General features: G+C 33.9%; 1 protein-coding gene across 32 annotated transcripts in view; it reads right to left on the bottom strand.

Annotated features, from left to right (window-relative positions):
* The window catches only part of ADGRL3 (adhesion G protein-coupled receptor L3), a 798,980-nt gene that overhangs the window by 95,307 nt on the left and 679,014 nt on the right, over positions 1 to 24,659 (bottom strand). For all 32 annotated transcript variants that reach the window (XM_070505775.1, XM_070505772.1, XM_070505777.1 and 29 more), the window contains 3 exons: positions 23,378 to 23,598; positions 10,258 to 10,324; positions 8,393 to 8,484 (listed from right to left, as the gene is read on the bottom strand). In XM_070505775.1, coding sequence (XP_070361876.1) covers positions 8,393 to 8,484; positions 10,258 to 10,324; positions 23,378 to 23,598 — 380 coding nt within the window. The remainder of the gene's footprint in view (positions 1 to 8,392; positions 8,485 to 10,257; positions 10,325 to 23,377; positions 23,599 to 24,659) is intronic.

The following is a 24,659-nucleotide window of genomic DNA, read 5'->3' on the forward strand; positions in this document are numbered from 1 at the left end:
TAAAAAATTTAAAAACTCTCCTGATCAACCCCTAATGTGTTTTTTCTAGTTTTCCACATCTCAGTAATAACAACTCACCCTTCCAGTACTCCAACCCAAAAATCTTGGAATCACACTCCACTCCTTCCTCTTATAGCCTATATAAAATAAATTAGCAAACTCTATACATTCCATCTTCAAAAAATATCCAAAATTTTAGCACTTCTCATTTATTGAATAAATTAGTGAATAACTAAAGGCTAAAAATCAAGTCAAAGTTCATATGTTAAAAATTAAATGAAATGTGTGAATAATACGGAAGACAAATGTTATTTAGTTACAACTATTCTCCAATTTCTTCCATTCTTATGAAAATTTGCACTTAACTATTTTGGGGCAAAAACTATAGTCTTATGAATAGTTAGTTTAGATTAATTCTGCTGTTGTGTGTACAACTACTTCAGAAATGTTGGTTTCAGAAAAATAATTCTGATTACCAAGCTTTCCCAAAGTCTGACTGCATGTTTCATGAAGGAGAAAAAGGAAATATGAGTCCAAGCCACATTTAAAGATAAAAGAGCTGCTAATTTTTATGTTTTTATTATAAAGAATTATTTTTCCCTTAGGTAGTTTTTCAGGCTTTCTCATCCTTAGACTGCAATTGACTCTCCTAAATCTGATATAAACCTAATTATTTGGGGGAAAGGTAAAACTATTATTGATCTCGAGGTACAACGCATAACAGTTCCAGTGTGCCTGTGACAGCCATCCTTCAAACTGGTTTTCTCAAATGTCAGCTCCCAGCGTATGAAGTACGCCAAATACAGTGATGCATAAAACACCTGGTTCCTAGAAAGATCATATGGGGGTTTGAACGCATTTTAAAGAAAAAGCCGGAAAAAAGAGACCAACCCTTTTACATTTCAGAACACCTAAAAACTACAGCCTAAAATGCACGATACAATGAGATGGGCAACAACAAATTGTAGAATGTACCACTTTGTAAATCCGTGGCTGAAATTAATTTTCTAAAGAAGTGACAGTTAAATGCTTTCAAATGCTGAAATTAAGTTAATCAGCAAAGGACTAACTACTACCTAAGGAAAGTCTTAACTTGTTTGAAGCAAGCTAGTAGTGTCATAACAATACACAGAGCTCCAAACAGTGTTGTTTGGAGTGCCTGTCTCTTCAAACACACCTGGATCATTTCTGATAATGTTGTGTCATATTTCCAGTGATGGTTAACCACAGACCAAGGAAATGGAAGAAGACTGGGAAAAATGAGATATCAGACAGACGCTATTCCCTTCAGAATTTTCTTAAAAGTTACTTTATCTAATTACAATGAATAAAATAAATCAATGGTTGGTTCTGACTCTTTTGAAGAACAAGTGTTGATGGTGTGTATGGGCATTGGGGAGTATATTTGACAAAAATGATTTGGTAAAACACTCTTCAGTATAGTATGTTGGCCTAGTAATCTTAGTACAAGAGAGGTGGCAGCTTCTAAACAACATTTCTAAATATTTAAAATAATTAGAGATCTGTGAAATTTTCATTTGAATTTAGTAATTTTGGTGGTGAAAGGTAAACTATGAATACAATCAACTGAATGGAGATATAAGCTATTTTTTAAAAAATCTGCATGAACTATATGGATATACTGAGCTTCCCTTTTAAACTCCAATCAGTATTTCAACCTTTTTATATCACTAGCTAATATTTGAGAAGGATGAGAAAGCACTAAAAGTATTTTCCTTAAAACTCAACCAGAAAACTTTGAAGTGGATGAATATTTTTATGAAATACAATTCAGAAACAGATTTACTGTTCTCATAAAGGTTTGGACTCTTTTTGGGATATTGCTCTGACTACAATATAAAGATGACACCATTTTGAAAAGCAGGCTATATATATAAATATACATATATGTATGTGTACATATATATCCATCTTACTATATTAATATAGAGGAAAAATTAAAGCATTAAAATATTCTTATGATATTGTTGCATTTTTCAAGACTATATCAATTTGCTTTTTTGCCTTCAAGTTTTTAGAACCCAACCACCCTTAACTACGTAAAGTACTAATGTAATACTAGTCAAGCTGAATGTAGAAACACAGTCCTCAAAGTAAAAGTTTCCTTCTTAAGGAATGGAATATGTTACTATGGATACTGATAAGGTAAAACATTTTTCTGTTCATCCCTGGAGCTATTTAGAAGCCTTCTCAGATTTCCTTTAGTATGGCAGGTGTCCAAGCTCACTGAGGACATTTCTTTTTTCTTCAGAACTAACTACAGAACTTGCTATTTATTAATCAAATGAATATTTCACTCCTGGAGCCAATTCTTTCATAATAGGATAAGCTTGGCTTAAAAAAAAAAAAAGGATCATATCATGCAAATTCTTAATGAGACCATATGGTAAACAAAGCCGGTCAAATTCTAATGGGATTTTAATAAGAGGTTAAGCAAATTTCACCACGGAAGACACAAACCAAAGGCAGCAGTATATTTCCACATAGAGTGGTTAAAAATAATCAAACCATCCTGTATGGGCACTAAATTATGTGCTGCATGTGTTACACATATGATTATATTTAATTATAGCAAAACTTTACAAAGTAGATACAATTATTCCCAATTCAGAAGAGATACTGAGATAGAGCCATGATGTAACTTACAAGGTGATATGAATCATTACGGGACTGAATGGAAATTTAAACTGAAGTGTGTCTAACGATGAAGCTATCACTCCCCTCTACCACTACCTCTCCTTTTAGAAACTAGAGAACAGGGAAGCAGGAAGGAAAGTGGAAGTTGTTTCTTCAAACCACGTGACAATGTGCTTGCCGATCCATCACTCAGGCAAAATCTAAGTTAAGGGGAGAGACCAGAGATGGGAAAATATGACTGAGCCAAAACCAGAGACCTGGATGTATAAGTCTGTCCATGGGAAAGGGCAGAGGGACAGATGCAGGAAAGGAAAGCCTAGCGGATTCCTTGTCCCTCCATACAGGCACCAACTTTCTTTCTCAGTCCGAAAAGCCTCTATTGTTTCCTTTCATTCTTCAAAGTATTTGTGATTTTATTAAATGTATTTTTCAACAATATAAAAAGTAGTTGATAACTGCAGAAACAACCAATTTTTATTTTGGAGGTAAATGTCAAAGACTACTCTAAATGCTCCTCAAGAATTAACAGTTGGTTACATGTCATAACACTTGAGTGACACTATAAGTCAATTCTGTGCTGGTGACAATTCAATAATTGTTTTATTCTTGTTTACAGATATATTTTTAAAACTAGGTTAGATTTTTGCTATGATCACTATAAGCTCCAGTTTCAACTTGTCAGAAAAACAGCCAGAAAATTCAAATGACTGGAATTACCTTTTTCCTCCAAATATAACTATCTATTTTGATGAAAAAATAGACAGAGGACAAGTAAGCAAACAGAAAACCGAAATGTACAGTTTAATTTTTATTACTTTTTTAGTTAAATCTGAGAACTGGTGTATCTCATTTCCTCTGTAATTATGTTACCCATAGAAATCCATTGTATTATGATTTTTTCCAGAGTATATCACTAATATAGTAATGAGCCAGCCAAATGAAAGTTCTATGCTAACATCAAAATGTGTTTATTATGATGACCATGAAATAAATTTTGAGTTAAAACATATTTAAATTATTTTAAAATAATTAAATTAATTAGGGTAAATTGGAGTCAGCCAGGCATAGTGTTGGGGAAGAAAAAGTCAGTGGAGAAACAGTAGAGATAAGACCTGAAACAAAAGAGACCACATCTAGAATGGCCAGAGTGGCACACGGATCAAGAGGATAAGAAAGGAAGGGGTAAATTGGTCAGTATGCATTGGGCCATGGGTAGGAGTCTGAATGTTTAGTATAAAAGCAACAGGAAGTCATTGAAGAGTTTTACCCAACACAGTAGTGTGATAGTGAAACCAAGAATGAAGAGGTTAAAAAATCTTCCCTAGAGCAAAAACTCTGAGATAAGCTTTGCAAACTGCAGCTGTGCATACTTAACATAATCAACTGCTGTTTAAAACTGACCAGGTCTTTCTGTCCTTTCTTAGTATATAAGTGAGTTATCTTCCCCAGGAAGTCAAGGTCCAGATGTCAAGATTCAGCTTCACAAGGCTAAACACAGGCTGAAGATGAAAACTAACCAGAAAAGTCCAGATAGTCAAGGGAAAAGAAATTCAGTCTTCAAGGCCAAACACAGGATGGTGGGAAGGTGTCAACCAGCAAGGATACATGCTCCCCCTCACCTATCTGAAACCTCAGCACATGCTCCCCTTTCCCCACCTAAAACCCCAGATAAAAACCTCTACCTTTTTCCCTTCGAAGAGGTGGATCTGAGTTCCAACTCCCATCTCCTCATCTGGCTGCCTATCAATAATAAACCTCTTTCCTTGCCATGCACCTGATGTTTCCAGTTTTTGGCCCTCCTGTGTGACAGGTAAATGAACCTGTGTTTTTCTTCAGTAACAATCAGATTTAAACTTTTTAAGGGTTCACTCTAGCTGATGAAGGCAGGATCAAGAAGAAATATAGGGAAAGAAGTTAAGAGACCACTGCAGTGGTTCTGCAGAAGATGACAGTGGCTTAAAATGGTGGCAGTGGATAGGAGCAGAAGCAAATGCATTTTAGATAGAAGAAATATCTATGTGTGAAAGAATATGTATAATAAAAGCAATAAATATTTGATATATGAATGAAGAAATTGTTTTAGAGAGACAATGACTTCCAAAAGGCCTTGTATGGCTTTTTTCTTAATAAACTGAATGAGGTGGACTGTGTTGTTCACCACTTCATAAAAATACAAAAGACAAAAGCAAGGAAACATTATTAACTTTTATTCCCTTCTCATGTACTCAGAAAAAGACTTTCCAGATAAATGATATTTATCCCTTTAAAATACATACTCTCATATCACACATACGATTTAAAAATAAATATTATACAGATCCTTATTTTTGTTAAAAATAAAAAGGATGCCAGGGGCTGGCCCCATGGCTGAGTGGTTAAGTTCGCACGCTCTGCTGCAGGCGGCCCAGTGTTTCGTTGGTTTGAATCCTGGGTGCGGACATGGCACTGCTCATCAAACCACGCTGAGGCAGCGTCCCGCATGCCACAACTAGAAGGACCCACAATGGAGAATGTACAACTATGTACCGGGGGGCTTTGGGGAGAAAAATGAAAAAAATAAAATCTTTAAAAAAAAAAGATGCCAGATTTTGTGTTTTCCTTAATGTTCAAAATCATTACTTTGTTAAAAATTTTTCTTTCTTTATCAATTATTCCCTGCTGATTTCTTTACAAGTACTCCTTAAATAGGTAATATAGTATATTTTAAATAAAATGTCCTTCAGATTCTGGAAAGTTCTAAGGAGTACTTTCTCAAGTTTCTTTCTTATCATCTCTATTCAACATGCCCCTGTATCCTGCAAATGACCATCTTCCCTACTTCACAGAGTAGAGTAGGCAGAAATACCCCAATATAATGTCCTACCCTGGTTCCATCAACATATCTAGATCACACCTAATATTTCTTTCATCCAGTATCAGTGGAAAAGTGTCCTTCATTGAATCTAATGGAGTGGAATGCTCTACCACTGTTCTGGAACTCATTCCCTACATTTCCTCAGGTCACAACTATAACAATGATTCCCTTTCCTATATTTCTAACCTATCACTGGTTCTTTCCCATCAGCATATTCATATCCATGTTCTTCCATCTTAAAACCACACATTATACCCTTTCTAACAACTAGCCAATTTCTCTCCTTGCCTTACAGACCTTTTTTAAAAGCATCATCAAAGGCTGTTTATCTTCCTCTGCTCATTTGATGGTTGCGCCTGTTTCATTTTTACACCCATTTTAAAGAGGACAGGAAGGCTCAGTAAGGTTACGTAAACTTTCCAAAGGCTATAAAGTTTAAAGCAGTTTAGAGAGAATTCAAATCAAGATATTCTCATTTAAGGCTTTACTTTGCTTTGTAATTTAAAGCTTTATGTCATCAATGTCACTAAATGTAATTATTGGCTTTTGTGTGCTTGTTTTTCTAAACCTTAATATCATAAAGATTCCACCCATATTACTTAACATATGAATAATGAGAGAACAAATTGATCTTTCAAAATATGTGATAGTAGTACTAAGTACAAGACCTTTTTCCTGATTTTTAACCTGGTAAAAGCTACTACATAAATATCAAAGTGTTATTCACTTCTTTCTGATAGTACTTTAAAAACATAAAAAATAAATAAAGTATTACTTGCATTTTGTTTTATACTATAGAATGGTAGATACAAAGATGTTGTAATTTATACTAAAGTGAGTAAAAGTACAATATGATGAAGAAAATATATTTTATGTGCCTTTTTAATTTATCCAAATACAATTTCATCAGGAACAAACAGTTCAAGGAACTAACACTACATTTTGGAAGAGAAGTCTAATTGTACATGACTCCACAATATACTGAGTATTATCTCAACTAAGTAATATTAGGAACTACAAAAGACTATTACTTTCAGTAGGTAATTCCTAGTTTGCTCCATTAGATTATTATTTTTTCTAATTCCATAGCTATCCTTTTAAATTAACTAAGACAGATATTCCTTCAATAAAATTAACCATTTAATGTTACTACACTTTTGTCACTAAAGTCTTTAATGTATTAATTTATCCTGTAAACATTCATTGAGGGCCTACTATGGGCAAGGAACTATGTCAGGCAGTAAATGTAGAAAGATGGAAAATGGGTGACAGAGCTGACATCTGAGGTAGTTCAAGGAGAATGTCAGCAGCACATGAAAGTCAAGGTGACCTCATGAAACTTCTGAAAGTACATTCATTTAAACGCAAATATTTAACCAAGTTAACGCATAGCATAGGCAAATTATATACAAATACAATTAAATACATAACATATATTAAGGACCAAAGTATATCTCCGCATTACTATCTTTCTCAAATGTCACAGCCTCTAAGGGAACAAGATAGATTCTTTGGTTATACTGAGGAACTCTATTTCTTTTTCAGAAAATGTAAATCAGTTTCTTTTCTGTGTATATAAAGGAAGCACTATTGGTGTGCAAAGCGAATGTGAATATTTTCATCTCTCTGAATGGCTAAGTTTCTCTGAGCATAGAAAAGTAGAATTTGGCTTAAAAGACAAATCTGGGAAGTTAAAAGATAACTGAATAGATAGTGAGAGACTTCTGGAGGGATTTACCGCCCACGGCAACATTTCAAAGGGGGGTAAAGCCTAAAGCCATACATTTATATTCCAAAGGATTTTACATTAGGGAGTTGAAGTCTCTCTTCTTCTCTCAGGAGAGGAGGAGGGCAGCTGTATAACAATTCTGATATAAACACCCAGATTAATAATTTCAGGATTCCTTTCTTGTGGTATAAAACCCCCCTTTTGGTACTTGCAGTTGCCACTATCTGGCTCTCTTCACATTCCTCTGAACAGGGTGTGGGGATCAGAATTGGCCACCCCAAAACATGTCTCTTTGGCTTGATTATTTTTAAGAACAAAGATTCTGCAAGAAACTTTGACCTTCCCCCTGACTGCCTAAAACAATTTAAGATAGAAGGCCTGTTCCAGGAAGAAGCTAATACCATAAGATAACTATAGTATAGTGTAAAATAGATGTGATAGACAGAAAGGCACCAGCAAACCCACTTTTATCAAAGTTCAGTCACACTGTCTATAGATGGCCCAGCAAAGACATGTTTATCAAACACTTGCATTTCCATCTCCATTAAATTGTCTTCCTCCCCTTTGAAGCCCCAAAACTCTACCCGCAACATCCTCTTGTGTCTTTGGCTGAAGATGGTATTTAAGGTGGTGGCTTCAGCCATTCTGGTAAGTTACTCAGTTTTTCTGGGTTTCTCCTATGTATACATGTTATTAAACTTTGTTTGATTTTCTCCTGTTATCCTGTCCAATGTCAATTTAATTCTTAGATCAGCTGAAAGGACCTAGAGGGTAGAAGAATTATCTTCCTCCCCTACAGGGAACATGGAATGTTTGGAACTGATGTGGTTATTACTCTAAGAAATAAGAGTTCAGCCAGATCCAGAAGCTTTGTAATTGCTTTCAGGAGAAAAGAAATAAATGTATATTCAAACCTTAGTATGTTCTAAATCAGAGTTTGGGGGAAAAAGTTTCTTTGAAGACAGAGCTTCATTATACTTATTTTCAAGCTGATCAAGTCACCTCAACAGTCAATAAATGATGTTATTCAGCAAAGACAACACACTGATCTTTAACATTTTGTCATAAGATTTCAATACAATTAAAAGTAAGGATAGTTTAAAGTACAAAAGTAAGGCAGCCTAAAGAAAACAAAAAGAAAAATCACTTACTTGATATTATCAAGACAGCCCGATTCAGGTTTCAGAATGGCAGTATGATGAAACATTTTATATAAAGCAATCCCAAGGAAGATGACATTAAGCTGGAATATAAAAGGTATTGTTATATAGCATAGCTGCAGTAGAAAAAAAGTAAGTCTATTCTCCATAACAAATGAGTTGTTTTGGGAAATTAGCTCTCACTATACTTTTAAAGGGATTGATTCATAGATGATTGCCTAGTATTTTAGTAAAGGCAAGAAGTCAGTTTGGGGAATTGGGATACCAATGAGTTACAAAGCACTGTGAGGGCAAATACACCCAAATATAAAATCAGCAGCAGTGGGAAAGATACTGCGGAAATTGCAGAACAACTCAAAGCCAAGCATACCTTAAAAAAAAACCACAATAATTATTCTAGGTGTGTAATTATTTCCACCCTCTGCACATGGCCCTAATTTATCATTAAGGGATATATTTTCAAATGCTACAATACAAAACCAAAAATATTAAAATCAATATATTTTTGAATAGCTACATCAAAAGGATTATAAAATGCTGGTTAAATTTTGATGTTAAAATAAACTAGGATTTAAGGAGAGGTAACCACCAATGAGATTGTTATATTACAGAGAGAGCATATGACTTAAAACAAAACAAAAAAACACTCCAGTGTAAATCTTGTATATTACATGTATGTAAACTGAAGTGAAATCACATATTGAATTGCCATTTATCACCTGATTTGTTTATATATTTCAGAACTTGGGACTGGTGGGGACCAGGAACGTCCAATTCTAAGGCCCACTGAAGTTCTCTCAAGGATACAGGTCTACAATCCTTTATCAAATCCAAAAACTCTGAAAGTGAAAGTTTTAAAACATTCATTGGGTAGCCAAAAAGCCTAACCAGAACTGAACCATTTGGTGGGGAAACCTGATTGTCATGGACATAAGGCTCCTCATATCTTTATTCTATTTGCTCTTACTTTTCCTATTTTTTCCTGCTGAATTATTACTGTGTTTGGTTTCAGAGTCCTGCCTAGTCCCTACTGTGAGTCTCGGTTGATATGTTTGATTTTGGGCAACTGCTTATTCCCCACGAGGGACACTACATAATATGCAGTACATGTACACGTTACCTTTCTAAAGTCTGAAAAATTTCTGAACTTCAAAATATACCTGGCCCACAGGATTTCAGAGAATGAACTGTAGACCTATATTTTATTCAAAATCAAGTGCCTATTTTATTCAAAAAATGGATAGCAACTTTGTATTTTAAAATGATAGGTATGTTAATGATACCAACAATTATATCTAAATTAGGATAAATAAATCAGATTTGAAATCAAGATATTATGCATCTACAAATAAAAAAGAATGACTACAGAATGTTTGTTTGTGCCTGTCTAAAGTGACATCCTTCTAAATTTAAAATTTTTCAATATACACAATATAAAACAAAACTGGAAGGAACAGGAAGGTACTTTGCAGGAAAAGCATCCCAATTTCTGTTTCCATTCATAATTCAAATTATCCAAATGAAAAAGAAAGGAAATGTATTGTTGTCAAACTTGAAGTCACCATTGTCCAAAAACCTATAAAACCAAATGGATTATGTTGGATTAGGCTCCTGAGGAGCTATAGCACTGCATAAACTCTTGCAAATGCATGTTTTCTTTTCCCAACGGTTTTGATTAAGTATTTTACAATATAAAAGTAGACTATAATGAGTGTCTAATTGCCTGAGTTATGTAGGGTCAAATAAGTACATGCATTCCTCAAATTAATCTATGTAAACTAAAGATAGCCAGTACAGGGATAGTGAAAGTTTTATTTCTTGACCTGGGAAACACATAGTTAATTAGGAGTTCTTACCATAATTATCAAGGTCGCTGGTCCTATAAAACTCCAAATGAAGTAGGTGTCAAGTCGGAGCCAACATCTGCAATGAAACACAAGGGAGAGAAGGCCTTCAAGGACCGGTATGGGACATACATCAAGAGTGAGTGAGTGACAGAGAAGAATGTGAGCTGCAGTGCATTCCACTGGGAGACAGGAAATATTACATTGCTTGTTCATTTAAATGCTGAATTATGTGCCCAATTTCTGACAGCACTATTGATGGAGTAAGATAATTACCCCCGGAGGAAGCAGGAAAAAAATGGCACTGGGCCTATTTGCGAAGGCCCTTTGTGTCTGTCACAGAAACCTTAAAAAAAAGTAAAGGAAAGAACGAAAAAGCCATACGCATAGCCATTAAATCGAGTAGCTTTAAGCTATCCTTTTCTCTCCAATTATGGTGCTACATAACCTGTCTATCAGCTGTCAGGGAAAGTGACATTTTCCTGTCAAGAAGATCTGAGGAAATTCAGTACAAAGAAGAAATAAATTTGGTATCAGAAGATTGAAGTTTAATTAGGTTGGGCAGCCAACCTTTGAGAGTTCCTGAGTCTTAAAAAGTGCATTGTTACTGCTAGTGCTTCTGGGCTTGCAAATGATCCTTAGCATCCCATGAAGTTGATTCATGACCCAAAAGTAAATTATTAATCACTTAATTTCAGCTACATTTAATACTCCCCCAATTTTTAAAGCCCCTGGGAAATTACATTTTCATTCTTCAGGATGACAGGAAGACAAAATGGAAGTGACTAGTTATGAGAAAGATTAATGTAAATTTTGAACAAATTACATTTGATGTTAAAAATCATATCTTGAATTATTTGCCATTTTGCTATATTTGAGGCATAATTAAAAAAGAAAACATCTCCAGTGGAAAATATTCGAGAGTGGTTTGCTAAGTAGTCTAAACCTGCAAATCCTAAGTAGCTAAATGATTCCGTCATTATGAAAATGTTACTTAAACCTCAGCAATAATGGAATACCAGAAAAGCTGCTAAGGAAAGAATTTATAAATGTCCATCAAAAGAGGAAGGGATAAATAAAATGTTTTCTTTTCATATGATGAAATGTTATAAAACAGTTAAAAGCAAGGAAGTAGTCTACAGATGTCAATAAGATAGATCACAAAAACAAAGTTAAGTGAAAGAGCAAAGTGAAGAATATATACCACATACCTTTTAACATATATATATAATATACAGTATTATTTTTAGTATGTGATTGATATATATTTATATGAACATATAGTATTATTATATAATATATATTTTCAAGTGTGTGATTGATATATTGGTATATATTTATATATATTTCAATTACTTAAAATAATATACTATATTTATGATAGATACATATATACATGTAATTTTTTTAAATGGAAAGGGGAACAAAAATCACCAACCTCATGTTAGTGGTTGCCTTTTACATGAATGCAGAGAGGACTAGAAGTGGACCAAAGGGGCTTTAGCCATACATCTTATTTTAATAATTACTGAAAGCAATGTGCCAAAATACTAACAGTTTTAACATCTGTGTCATGGAGGCAGTGATGTTTATTTTATTTATTTTTTCACTTTCTTGTAACTTGAAATTTTTTTTAAAAAGATTAAAGGCTAGATTTCTAAGCCAAAAGAACAAAAACCAAGAAGCAAAGAAACCCAATTCTCCGAAAAAAATCAATTTCAAAACAACAAAATCTGGCCTCCTTCTAATGTGTTAAATAAACTAACTTCAATAGAAATATAATACTTGTACTCCAGTAAGAAACTGACTACAAGTTCATGTTTTCATACAGAGAGATAATTTCTCATTATTCAAAATAAACATATAATCCCATTTGAAAAAAAGGGTGTTAGGGAAGCAATTAATCGTTAAACTATTAGCCATTAGTTTGAATAATTAGCTATCTTTCTATTGTGCCGTTGTTCAAAAAAATTTGGTCATGAAAAATAAGAGTGTGATGTTGCCAATAAACAGAAACAAACCAAAGAACTCAGAGGTTGAACTATGAACATTGTCTTCATTCTGCTAGTTTGTTACCACCCTAATAAAGGAATGTGTTTGGGCAAGGGGTGGGGGGGTACCAGAGCAGGGGAAATGTTCACAGGTCTCTCTGGCTTCTCAACAAAAACTATATTTTCCCTCAAGACAAAAACGATAAAAGACAAAGCATGGACATTTCCCCAGATTAGAACCCACTCAGCTGCCTTCCTCCCAACCCCACAGAGGACAAGAATGTTGCTGAAATTATAACAACATGATACAATACTAATAACACATTTAAAATCAACTGTTAATAGTACAGTCCCTGTTATTTTGTAGGTCAAACAAGTTCTCGAGAGCTAATCTGAGAACTAAAACACATTTTTAGCAAATTCTTTTTAAAGGAAAACGTGCTTCAAGAACTTCTAAAAGATGTTATTCTACAGGCTAACGACTTCTTAAAGAAATAATTTTAGTTATATTGTTACAGAGTATCTTGGACTAAGTATGGAATTTTAAAACTTTAATATCACCAAATGTTTTGTTAAAATAAAATAACGTCATTAAATGTTAGCCTTACAATGCTTTACCTTTTTGAAAACAGTCTCAGCTTAGCAAATGCTTTATTTGCAAATAAATGTGCTTTTGGCATAGTGATCTCTAAATGTGGACATGCAATTACTTTGAAAGTTATTATTTTTATTCCTCAAGAAAATTCTTCACTATCTCTTTGGTACAATAAATTTAAATTCCCTTCAGAATTGAACAGTGAAAGAGGCAATATGAAACACTTAAAATGTACTGAGTAAATCATCCCTCCATGAGGGCCGCCTGGGCTTGACTATCTTCTGGAAGGCAGTGTGGCAAGAATCCTTTTTCTAATTTGATTGCCATATGGCCACACCTGCTGTTGTTTTTGGCCACATGCTGAATTTCTCAAGGCTTTCTGTATTTCCCATCTTTCCCATTAACTACCTTAAAAGTTTGCATGATTCCCGCCCTGAATTCCATGTGTCAATGCTGAAACAATTCACTCTGGCATTAAGGTGAAGGAGTGTATATTACATGTATATTATGTTACGTGGGGTGTGTATTGCATGCCTAGGCACATATATTGCACTTTATAGCATTCTATAAGCCTAGGTGATTCAATGCCGCTTGGATACAATGCAAAACCACTGGTTAAGGCGAGACCAGGCTAGATTAGTAAAACAAATACTGCAGGAACAACTTACTGCACTAAGAAAAATAAAGTCCAGTCTGCAAATGGCCAGATAGACCCGCTATTGAAGAATAAGATTTATCTGAAAATTGCTTTTATCTACCAAGCAACATTTAATTTGTGAAATCACTAATTTTAATAGGCCATTCTTGTTTAATTTCTAAGTTATGCCAATTTCTTTTTTAAAAAAGAAATTCTGTCACATGCATAAAACTGTAAGTTATGTTTATAATAGTACTGTAACAAGAGATGACCTGCAGTTGAAAAAGCAAGTGTATTCTGACGATACTACACGTTTATTTGAAGCAATACTGAAAAATCTTATGATACCAGATATATTCTGGAGTTCAGAGGAGCACTTGTCATATAACAAAACCTTGACTTTTTCACTTATCTAATATAAAAATGTCATTAAAATTCTTTTTGTAGCATTTTTTACTAATTATAACAGCAGCAGATATTGTTACATATGTGATGAAGACACTGCATTAATACAAGTTTATTGGTTGAATACTCTAAAGAATACTCTTGTGCTAATGATAAGAATAAATTATTACTCTTTTTCAGAATTATTGTCTTCCAAAATATAGGAAACATCATTACAAATTAAATAATAAAGATGTGGATATCTGGATCAGTCTTCCATAAAAATGTCAATTACCAATCCAACAAGTACCACCTTCATGTTTAATCAGAAAAGAGAAAAATAAAATAATGAACTAAATTACTTTCTCAAAACAGGACCATAGAAAATCATACTTCTAAGGTTTACTCTCTTCTAATATTAAACTACTCATCATTTTATTATCATTAGTTATTTTAAAAGCACATGATTCTGTATTTAGAAAAATGGTAAGGCCAGTTGTGCAACATATATAAATATCACATGAAACATGTTTTAAAATGCTTTTAGATACCAGTAACACTATCAGAGTGTAGTTTTTATTCAAAGTTAGCATGTTTAATGTGGTGACCTTAAAATACTTTAGGATACATTCTGTTTTGTTGCCTGTTTAATACACTCTTATCAAAGTAGACATCTGACTATTAACAAGTTTTTCAAAGTACTATAAATTAGCAAGTGTATTTGCTTAATTTTTTCAGGACCCTAAATCATAGACAAAATCCTTGGTTATTATTAGAACATGAAATTTATAAGGCTTCATTATATCAGGTTGTTTACAAGAGTTTGTGAACTATATAATCTTCTTTTCCCTGCACCATATGGAGATCTCTCTATATTTGTACTACATATATCTGGCAAGCTTGACAGAGAAAAGAAGGAATAATGAGAATTGGGGCAAGAAAGAAGGAAGAGAAGAGGAAAAGAGACAGATACAAACGTGAAGTATAATAAGCTCACTACGTAATATGTCTAAAAATTTCTTTAATGCCATTTTGATCACAGCACACTCATGCATCTAATCTTGAAACATTTTGTGAGCAAGTGCATGAACTGGAAAAAAGGTTGACAGAGTAATACAGGAATGGAGTGCGATCAATAGTAGTCAAGACTAGCATTGGTGATTTAGCTACAATTTTGAACATTAGAATTCTACACTGGCTCTAATACATCAAATATAGGTTATGTTGTCTTCATGTTCTCAATGTTATTTTTTTTAAATAAGGGTTTCACTATTTCTTCAGTAAAATACATCTTACTTTTTTTTTTTTTTGCTGAGGAAGATTCACCCTAAGCTAACATCTGTTGCCAATCTTCCTCTTTTTTTGCTTGAGGAAGAGTAGCCCTGAGCTAACATCTGTGCCAATCTTCCTATATTTTGTATGTTGGTCACCGCCACAGCATGGCTGACTAGTGGTGTAGGTCTGCGCCTGGGATCTGAACCCACGAACCCCAGCTGCCAAAGTGAAGCATGCCAAACTTAACCACCATGCTACGGGGCCAGCCCCATCCTACATTTTTATGGTGGACGACAGTGGTAAGAATAGCGCTGTTATAATTTATTAATACTAAGTGTTGGAATAATTCCAATGGTCCCATGTTGTTTAAATTAACAGGAGGCAGTAGCATTAGGAACTGTGATCACTACTCTTATAAATGGATGATTTTAATACAATTCATTTTATAATTAAAACAATGTTACTAATCATAAAGTTTGTATTCCTTCATTTGTATCAGCCAAATAATAGTACCAGTATTAATAATAGCTCTAACTTAATAAATGTTTATATATGCCACTTTATATACATAGATACTTAAATTTTTATACATATATATGCACACACATATACATATGTATATACTCATACACACAGTCACAAACACATAGTTTCAAACTTTGCAATAGTCTTGCAAGGTACGTATATAACAACCCCCACATGACAGATTAGAAAGTGAAACTCAGGGAAAATAAGTGACTTGCCCACAGCCACATGGCTAATAATTAGTTCAACCTGAATTTTATTCCAGTCTACTTAACTCCAAAGTCCCTGGGGCCACAATGTGTTTCTCAAAGAGAATAAAGATAAAAATTATAAAATAAATAAAAGCTATAGCTTTGTGGACAGTCATAAATTCTCAATGAATAGATGAAAAATTTATATACTGTACTTAAAGCCCAGATTGCTGAAGCATGTCTCAAGTAAAAATATTATATCTTTCTAAATATAAGGTCAGCTCTTGATAAGTTAGCAAAAATTTTAGTTAGTAAAGAGATTTATTGCAATATAATTTATATATACTGTAAATCATCCATTTAAAGTGTACAAGTCAATAGTTTTTAGTATATTTAAAAGTTTCAAAATCATTACCATAATCTAACTTTAGAATATTTTCATGGCACTACAATGAAACCCTGTGCCCATCTACAGTCACTTTCCATTGTCTCTACCATATTCACTCCCAAGGGCTTCCCCACTCTCTTCCCAGTCCTAGCAACCACTATACTTTTTGTCTCTAAAGATTTGCCTATTCTGAACATTTCAGATAAATGGCATCATACAATGTGCAGTCTTTTGTGACTGGATTCTTTCACTTAACATAATGTTTTTAAGGTATATTCACTTCGTAGAATGTATCAATGCTTCATTCATTTTCACTTCCACATAATAATCCATCATATAGATATACAGTAATGTGTCATTTAATGACAGGGACTCGTTATGAGAATTTTGTCATGTGAACATCACAGTGTGTACTGAACGTCAGGAACAAAATTTGCCACCTCAAAATGTGTCTCTTTAAATGAGGATTATCTTAGGTTGATTACTTTTAAGAAACAAAGGACTCAAAGTTTTTCTAGTTATCTCCCCTTTAGCTGTCTAAAAGAATTCAGATAAAACACCTGTCTCAGGAAGTGAGCTATCACCTTAGCATAACATGAACTAAGTGGTAGACAGGGGGTAACCTAGAAAAGCCTGTTTGTTGGGCTCCCCTCCGTGTTGTTCTGTTTCTGTGTGGCCAAAGACTTGTTTTCCAAAAGTTTGCTCCTTTTCACCTACCTGTGAATTACCTTCCTTCCCTGTGAAGTCCCTGACTCTCCCCACCTCTACATCTTCTTTTGTCTTTAGCTGAGGATGGGTATTTAAGCTGAGAGATTTGCCCATTTTAGTGAGTTACTCAGTTTTCCTGGGTTTCTCCCATGTATGCATCTTATTAAACTTTTGTTTGTTTTTTTCCTGTTAATTTGTCTCATGTCAATTTAACTCTTAGACCAGCCAGAAGAACCTAGAAGGGTAGAGGGAAATTTCTTCCTCCCCTACAATACTTACACAAACCTCAATGGTACAGCCTGCTACACGCCTAGGCTATACATTACAGGACCCTGTCACATACGTGGTCCATCATTGACAGAAATGTTGTCATGTGGCACATGACTGTACCGTATTTTATTTATCTTTTCATCAGTTGATGGATATTGGGTGTTTCCACTTTTTGGCTAATATAACAATGCTGCTATATACAAGTTTTTGAGTAAATCTATGTTTTCATTTTTCTTAGGTAAATACCTAGGAGTGGAATGGCTGCTATGATATGATATGATACGATATGGTATGATACTATATCATACCAGCATATGATAACTATATTTAACATTTTGAAGATCTGTCAAATTGTTTTCCAAAGTAGCTAGCTGCACCATTTTATACTGCCACCAGCAAAATATGAAGACTCTAATTTTTCCACATCCTCACCAACGTGTTAATATCTGTCTTTTTAATTGCAACCTTCTAGTGGGTGAAGTTATGATATAAAGTGATCTCTAGATGTGGAAGTTATCATATTTCCTTGGTTCCAATAAGAACTCATGTTTAACATTCAACTTTAAGGCCAACATTTAATCACATTTGATAATAACAAGAGAGAAGTCCTGATGTTCTCTGATATACTTTCGGTATGGCTAACTCCTTAACAGAAAAATTACTCTCAGCCCAAAATTCCTACATATGGTGATAATTTTTCTGTGCAATCATAGGGTTCCTGGGTAATAAAATGATGACACAATAAGACCTCAATCTCCAGTACACGTAAAATATACACATACATGTGAAAAATGCTCTTGGCCTTTAATAAAATAACATGTAAATATACACAGCACTCCCCACATGCATATTGAATGATTATCTTGATATATTAATGAGAAACACTTCATTATCTGTACTATTTCCCACTGGTCATGTTAGAGTCCAATAAACCTGGAGATAATATGTTCAACAAGGTAAATGCTTCATGTCAATGAAATGTTACAAGAAACAACATTTTACAACATCATATGATAATATGCTTAGAGAAACACTCCAAATGAATATAGAATTTTCTATCAGTGAGTTGAAGAGCTAAGAAATTGTGAAATGTACTACATAAACCTGTGCATATAATTTGCAGATACTGTCCAGTTCAATGTTCCTTTGCTAGGATCTTTCTTGAATAATTCCGTAATTTGGTATTTTTAAAAGTCAATAATCACTTTTCTACCCAAATGATTATGCTACTTAGATAATGAAATGAAAATAAAGAAATTTGGGGGCTTTTAACTGGCAGAGGGAAAATGACCTCTTTTAGAGCTGTTCTTAAACTAGTGAGCTACAGAGACAAATCTAAGACTTAATAGATGATTTATAATAATTTTCAGATCATAAAATTTTATTTCAATTATTTTTAAGAGCTTGGCTATCGATTCTAGTACTCAAGGATATCCTGATCTATTATAAATGTTCATGACCTAAGCTACATCTTCCAGAAATCCCTTACCAATTTTCAAGCCCATCTTGAACTCTTAGGTGATTCTTGGGCTGTACTTCCTCCCAGTACCCTCCATCCTCCTGGAACGTACTTCCAATCCTTTTCCAATCTATCCACCATGCTAACGATGGCTTCTGTCATTGTGTACTTAGATTGTGAGGAAAGCGCTATAAACTATAAATTTGAGTTTTTTCTTTAAATAAAAATGAACTGTTCAGTTTGCATTTTTGGTAATATTGAGGTAATTAAAGTTTAAATGAACTGATTAGTTTCAGGTCATAAAATCAAAGTATTTAGCACTGAATTTCCAAATCAGTCCTGTTTGAATTATCGTTAAGTCAATGCCAGCCTTTATCTTCTGACAGTAGCACACTGGCTGGCTGTGCTAAATATCCATATGAATAGCAGGATAAGAGAAACTAAGAGAAGCTATGAAAACAGAGACAAAATGGAATAAATGCCCATTGTTAACACTGCAATTTAGACCTGTGTTCCACTAGCTGAGAGTTATTTTTTTTAAAAAATGACTGTATTGGTCTTTTAATTGGATTTTTTAAATGTCTAATTATAGTACTAAACGTAATTCTAAGTACATTCTCGAGAATAATGTCAGTACAGATAAAAAGATTTCATAAACATCAGAAAATAATAAGATTCTCTTACAAGCATTGCAAATTGATGGCAAAATAAGCAAACTTCTCAAAATCAAATTATGTATGCTTTGTGTGTGAGTATGTGTTTTGTACGTAATAATCAACTCAACAGCCCTAATAACATTTCATAGAAAAACACACGCTAATCCAGCAGCCAGATGGAATATGATAGTTACATCTATCTGTACCAAAATAACATTTATTTAACCTACAAAAACAATTTTATCTCCTACCATTGATATGATTCTCTATTTTTTGGAAATGTAAACTATCACCATTATTATTAAAGGTTTCAGAAATCAAACCTCATCGTCAGTATAATAAAATACAATTAAGTATATTAAGAAGAGAGAAAAGGAAGAAATGTCTACTATTTGGATTATTGTAACATATATTTAATGGTTTTATTCTAGATGTACTCTAAGTGATTGAGACTGAGGAGTAAAAATTTAATAGTAATAAAGTTCCAAAAATAAGTGACACAGACTTGCCAGACACAAAAATTTACAATTTTTGTATTGAGCTTAATAAGAATTTATTAAAAATGGCTGACAAAATGTCTCTGAATTCTGGCTAATTCCAGTTTATTTAAGACTGTGAACTATATATATTAGTATTAAAATAAAATCAATGTAGCACATTAGAAGGTAATACTGGCAAAAAAGAAAAGAAAAAAAGAAAAGAAAAAAGAAAAAGACTCCCAAAACTTGAGATAGTAGACTTACATGAAAACAAAGAATCATATGATAAGCACGGAGAGGGAAATGCCATTTGAAATAAAATAAAAGCAACAAACAACAGTAACAAAAACTGGAACATCAAAGATTTGCTAATAAGGAACAAGATATATAATTCTATATGCAGAAATCCTTACAAGATATATAATTTATATGCAGAAATCCTTCAAGTTGTATAAAAATTCGTTGCTTATATTTTTCTTAGAAGATATCTTGATGAAAGTCCTGATGGAAACATGACCCGTTCTTTTCAGCTTCTCAAGTAAATACAAATGACTGAATAATATTTCTTTTTTTCAACATGGGCTCCTTCAAAGGGCCAAATAGCACTGTATAGATATTGGGTTGGATGAATTCCCAAAGGGTAGAAGTTAAACATTTTTTTCACGTATTCTGAAAGTCTGTCTGTGGACAATTTATTTTAAAATGTACAAACGCGACTCTAAATGCTTTCTGCCTGCCTGTGACAGAATTTTAATGCAATTTTCCCTATCCTTTTCTCTCCCTCTTTCATCTACCCTCCCCTTTCTCTATATCTGTTTTGTTTCTCTCTGTTAGGAAAAACCATAATTGCGAAACTGAACTATAATTAAGGCTTGTTTTAAATCAGTGCCTGGGCAATAAATTAGCCTCTATTCCACACAGTACTAACGACAGTAAAGGAGAGCTTCCAGTTATGGTGCAGGAAATTCAAACAACGATGGCCAAAGCTTTAACAAAGTCACAAGAGACCACATATTATTGATTCTAAGAAAAGATGGATTCCTACTATCCAGAAAATGACATTTGTGTCAAAATAAATGACTAAAACACAAAGCAAATAAGTTGAGTCATTTCAGTAACAGGAAAATCTGCAAATATCTAAAGAGAAAAATATCAACATAAAACAAAAATAAATGCAAATGAAGAACTGCAAGAGAGCAAAACTGAGCTACTTAAGAACAATATTTGAAGTCATATAAGGTCACAAATAATGGTAGCATCCAATTTAATTTCTTCGAGGAGAAATGCATTAATGAAAATGACAGTCCTATGATCTAAGGGGAATGACCACTAATGGGTTTCTTTTTAGGGTGATGAAAATGTGCTAAAATTAGATAGTGGTTATGGGTGCATACCACTGTGAATGTACTAAAAATGATTGAACTGTATACTTTAAAAGACTGAATTCTGTGGTATGTGAATTATATCAATGAAAGTTAGTTTTAAAGATCCTATGACCTACCTAATCCCTCTCCCCTAAGATGTCTTTAGAGGCAAACCCAGATAATTTTTTATCTAATCCTAATCTGCTCCACAGTTGTCACTGGGAAAATGAACACAGATTTGATCACAATTCATAAAGGTTATATTAAGAAATAATTCCTATTAGTTACATTTAGACAAATGGCTTTATATAGCCTGTGACTGTACTCCAGAAAAAAATTCGACAGAAATGAGACGGTCTTCTTTTACTGACATTGTTGGTGCCTCTGCACAAATACATATTCTATTTTAACTATGCTCCCAATACTCCTGGAGTCCTTTTCTTGTCATTCCCACCTTATGAATCCTCTCTTCTGGGAAGCGAGCTGCTTTATTGGCAGCATATTCAGGCTGCTGATTGCTGGTGGAAAGTCATGAAATTTGGCTTATTACCTTCTGTGCAAATTGATGTATCTAACCTCATCTGAGCCTTCACTACTGCTTGGAAATCTTTGTATTAATGTTTAATTGGCACCTTAACACATTTTTCCATAGTGCTCATTTCAGAGCTTTTCAAATCTCCTGTCCTCTCAATGTGACCTCACCTATTCACTCAGCAAGAGTCAGCATCTCCTACTTGATGGAAAAGTCCCTCCGCTTTGAAATTTATCTTATCTGTACTTTCCTTCACACTCACCCCAGGAGAGGTCATTTTACTATTTTAAAAACATCCTAGTTTAGTGGAAATAAACCTGACTTGTTTTATCACACGTCTGCCATTGTCTGGCACCATAACCACAGGCAAGGCAATTAATTTATATGGTTCTTGATTTTTTTGATCTGTAAAATTAATGCCTTGGACTAAGTGAATTCTAAGGCCACTTTCAGTTCTAAATCAAGGTTTTCCTAATCTTATACCTTTCTATCCCCCTACAACTTTTCCCTTTCATTCAACCTATATATATAATACAAATGAGGCATAAGATATTTTCTCTCTATTAGTCTCCTATTATCTTGATTCTTCCCACCCTCGACATTCTAGGGACTTCACTTTTTAAAATTCTTCTTCATCACTGTGATTACAAGTTAATATTTTCACTATTTCTCAAGCAGACATTTTCAGGGTGTAGATAATACTTGAACACTCTACCTTCTCGCCACTGACTTATCTTTTCACACCTTCCAATTTGGCTTCTGCTTCCAGCACTTTATCAAAATAGTTGCTGCAAAGGGCAAATGATTTTTCCTCAGAGCTTATCTTACTTGAATTACCTTTGACATTTTAAAACACCATGGGTGGTGTTTTGAATCACCCTCTTGAAACTTTCTTCTCACTTTCCTCATGGTTCACTTTCAAGGCTTTAGTCATCTCTTCTCTTCCTCTATTTTTATTTTTCCTCTTTAATCTGTGTCTTAAATGTGGGTATTCATCAGAGATTCATCTTGGTCTTGTTTCTAATCTTTTTCTATTGAAACTTTCATCCATTCTTAGGATCCTAACTGTTACACTGCTGTGGATTATAAAAATATTTTTCGCTGAATTCCTTTCCAGTATGCTGGACATCCCTATGTGTATGTCTCAGCAATTTGAAGGTATGTTGAAAATAAAATTCATCACTATACCCCAATAGGAAAAAACAAAGGAAAAACACAAGCTGCCCCTGCTCTTATAGTCTATCTTCCTATTAATGCTATAAATGTGTTTCCAGTGACTAGAACTGACAGGTTAGGAAGAAGAGAAGCCATTAATGTCAGAGATTACACCGGCCTCTGAATACCCAGTTTTCAATATAGCTAGTTCTTCATTTAACAAATGTCTCAAGGCTCTGAAAAATATTAAAATGATCATCTCTTTATAACTACGCAAGGTTAAGACACAGATGTGGAAAAATTAGGCTGTTTTAAAATGGCATCATACTGACTCTCAGGGATTTTTTTCTCTTTTTACATCATAACAAAAGTAAAATCATGAGTTGAATTACATTTGCTTTTCCAGTTATATTATTTATTGCTGTGAGGTGATATAAAGATCTTAATTTCCAAGGAAATCCAAAGATTTTATTTCAAACAGATTTAAAAAGAGAGAAAAAATGGAAAGAAAACATAAACTCACACTTTATCTGTTCCATAACTCCTGTAGTCTACTGCGGCTGACACAGCCACAATGAGCGCAGGCATCCCATAGCCAACCAGGTAAAAATATTTCCTGCGGGAATGTTCACTCTCAAAAACCTCCACCAGCATGATATAGAGCTGCACGCCCTCCAGGAACATCCAGGTGAAGGCAGCCAGGAAGAAGAAATGTAAGAGTGCAGCAAAAACCGCACAGGCAATCTAAAAAAGGAACAACAATTCAGCCAAATAATTACCAAATGATACATCATCAACTGCCACAAAATTAAACTATTTATCAAGACTGCAGTAATAAAATAGGTCTGCAAAAGAACAATGTAGACATGATTCTTAAAATTCAGATATCAAAACTTAATATAACCTACCTTGAAAACTGTATTTAACATTTTATTAATAATGGCTTATGGATGACAGCATAGCATTATAATACGAAGAGATCATAACATTTAGGAAAAAGTTCTAATAAGCGCCCATTGATAATTATTACTAAGATTAGTCTAAAGGTTTTAAAATAGATCTTTTTCTTGGTGATAATCACATGTGTACTAACATATTAAGTTCTTCAATTGTAAATGAAAGAGAAACATTAAAAACAAGGAGACTAAAAGCTCTTAAAACTAAATAATATAATTAATTGTGGATTAATTATTATTAATTGCTTGTTTATTTCTTCCCTACTTTGTTTCAGAAAGGATTTAAGGTGGCATTGGGAAGTTCACGGTGCACAAGTATGAAAGTAAGTCTGGTTAAAATAAAGTGTTCCAGAATTGTTTTCTTTCTCTCATTTTTTATTATCGTACTAAATGTTAGTCTAGACAAACTTGGTCAAAAAAAGGCAGCCAGCCGGCCTGGTGGCACAGTGGTTAAGTTCACACATTCCGTTTCAGTGGCCCAGGGTTTGCCAGTTCAGATCCTGGGTGGAGACCTATGCACTGCTTGTCAAGCCATGCTGTGGCAGGTGTCCCACATATAAAGTAGAGGAAGATGGGCAGGAATGTTAGCTCAAGGCCAGTCTTTCTCAGCAAAAAGGGGAGGATTGGTGGAGGATGTTAGCTCAGGGCTAATCTTCCCCCCCAAAAAAGGGCAGACCCCCTTATGTTGGCAAAGTTTCTAAGTTACCACAAGCTTTAGATGACCATACATTCATTTTCTTATGTCAGTTCCTGAAATGGTTAGTCCTCTGGATTTCTTCAGTTTTTCTAAGAAATCCTACCTAAAAACTATAGCTCCTGCTAGAGAAGGGCAACAAATTTATAGAAATG

Source organism: Equus asinus, chromosome 3 (assembly GCF_041296235.1).
Source record: "Equus asinus isolate D_3611 breed Donkey chromosome 3, EquAss-T2T_v2, whole genome shotgun sequence".
Lineage (NCBI taxonomy): Eukaryota > Metazoa > Chordata > Mammalia > Perissodactyla > Equidae > Equus > Equus asinus.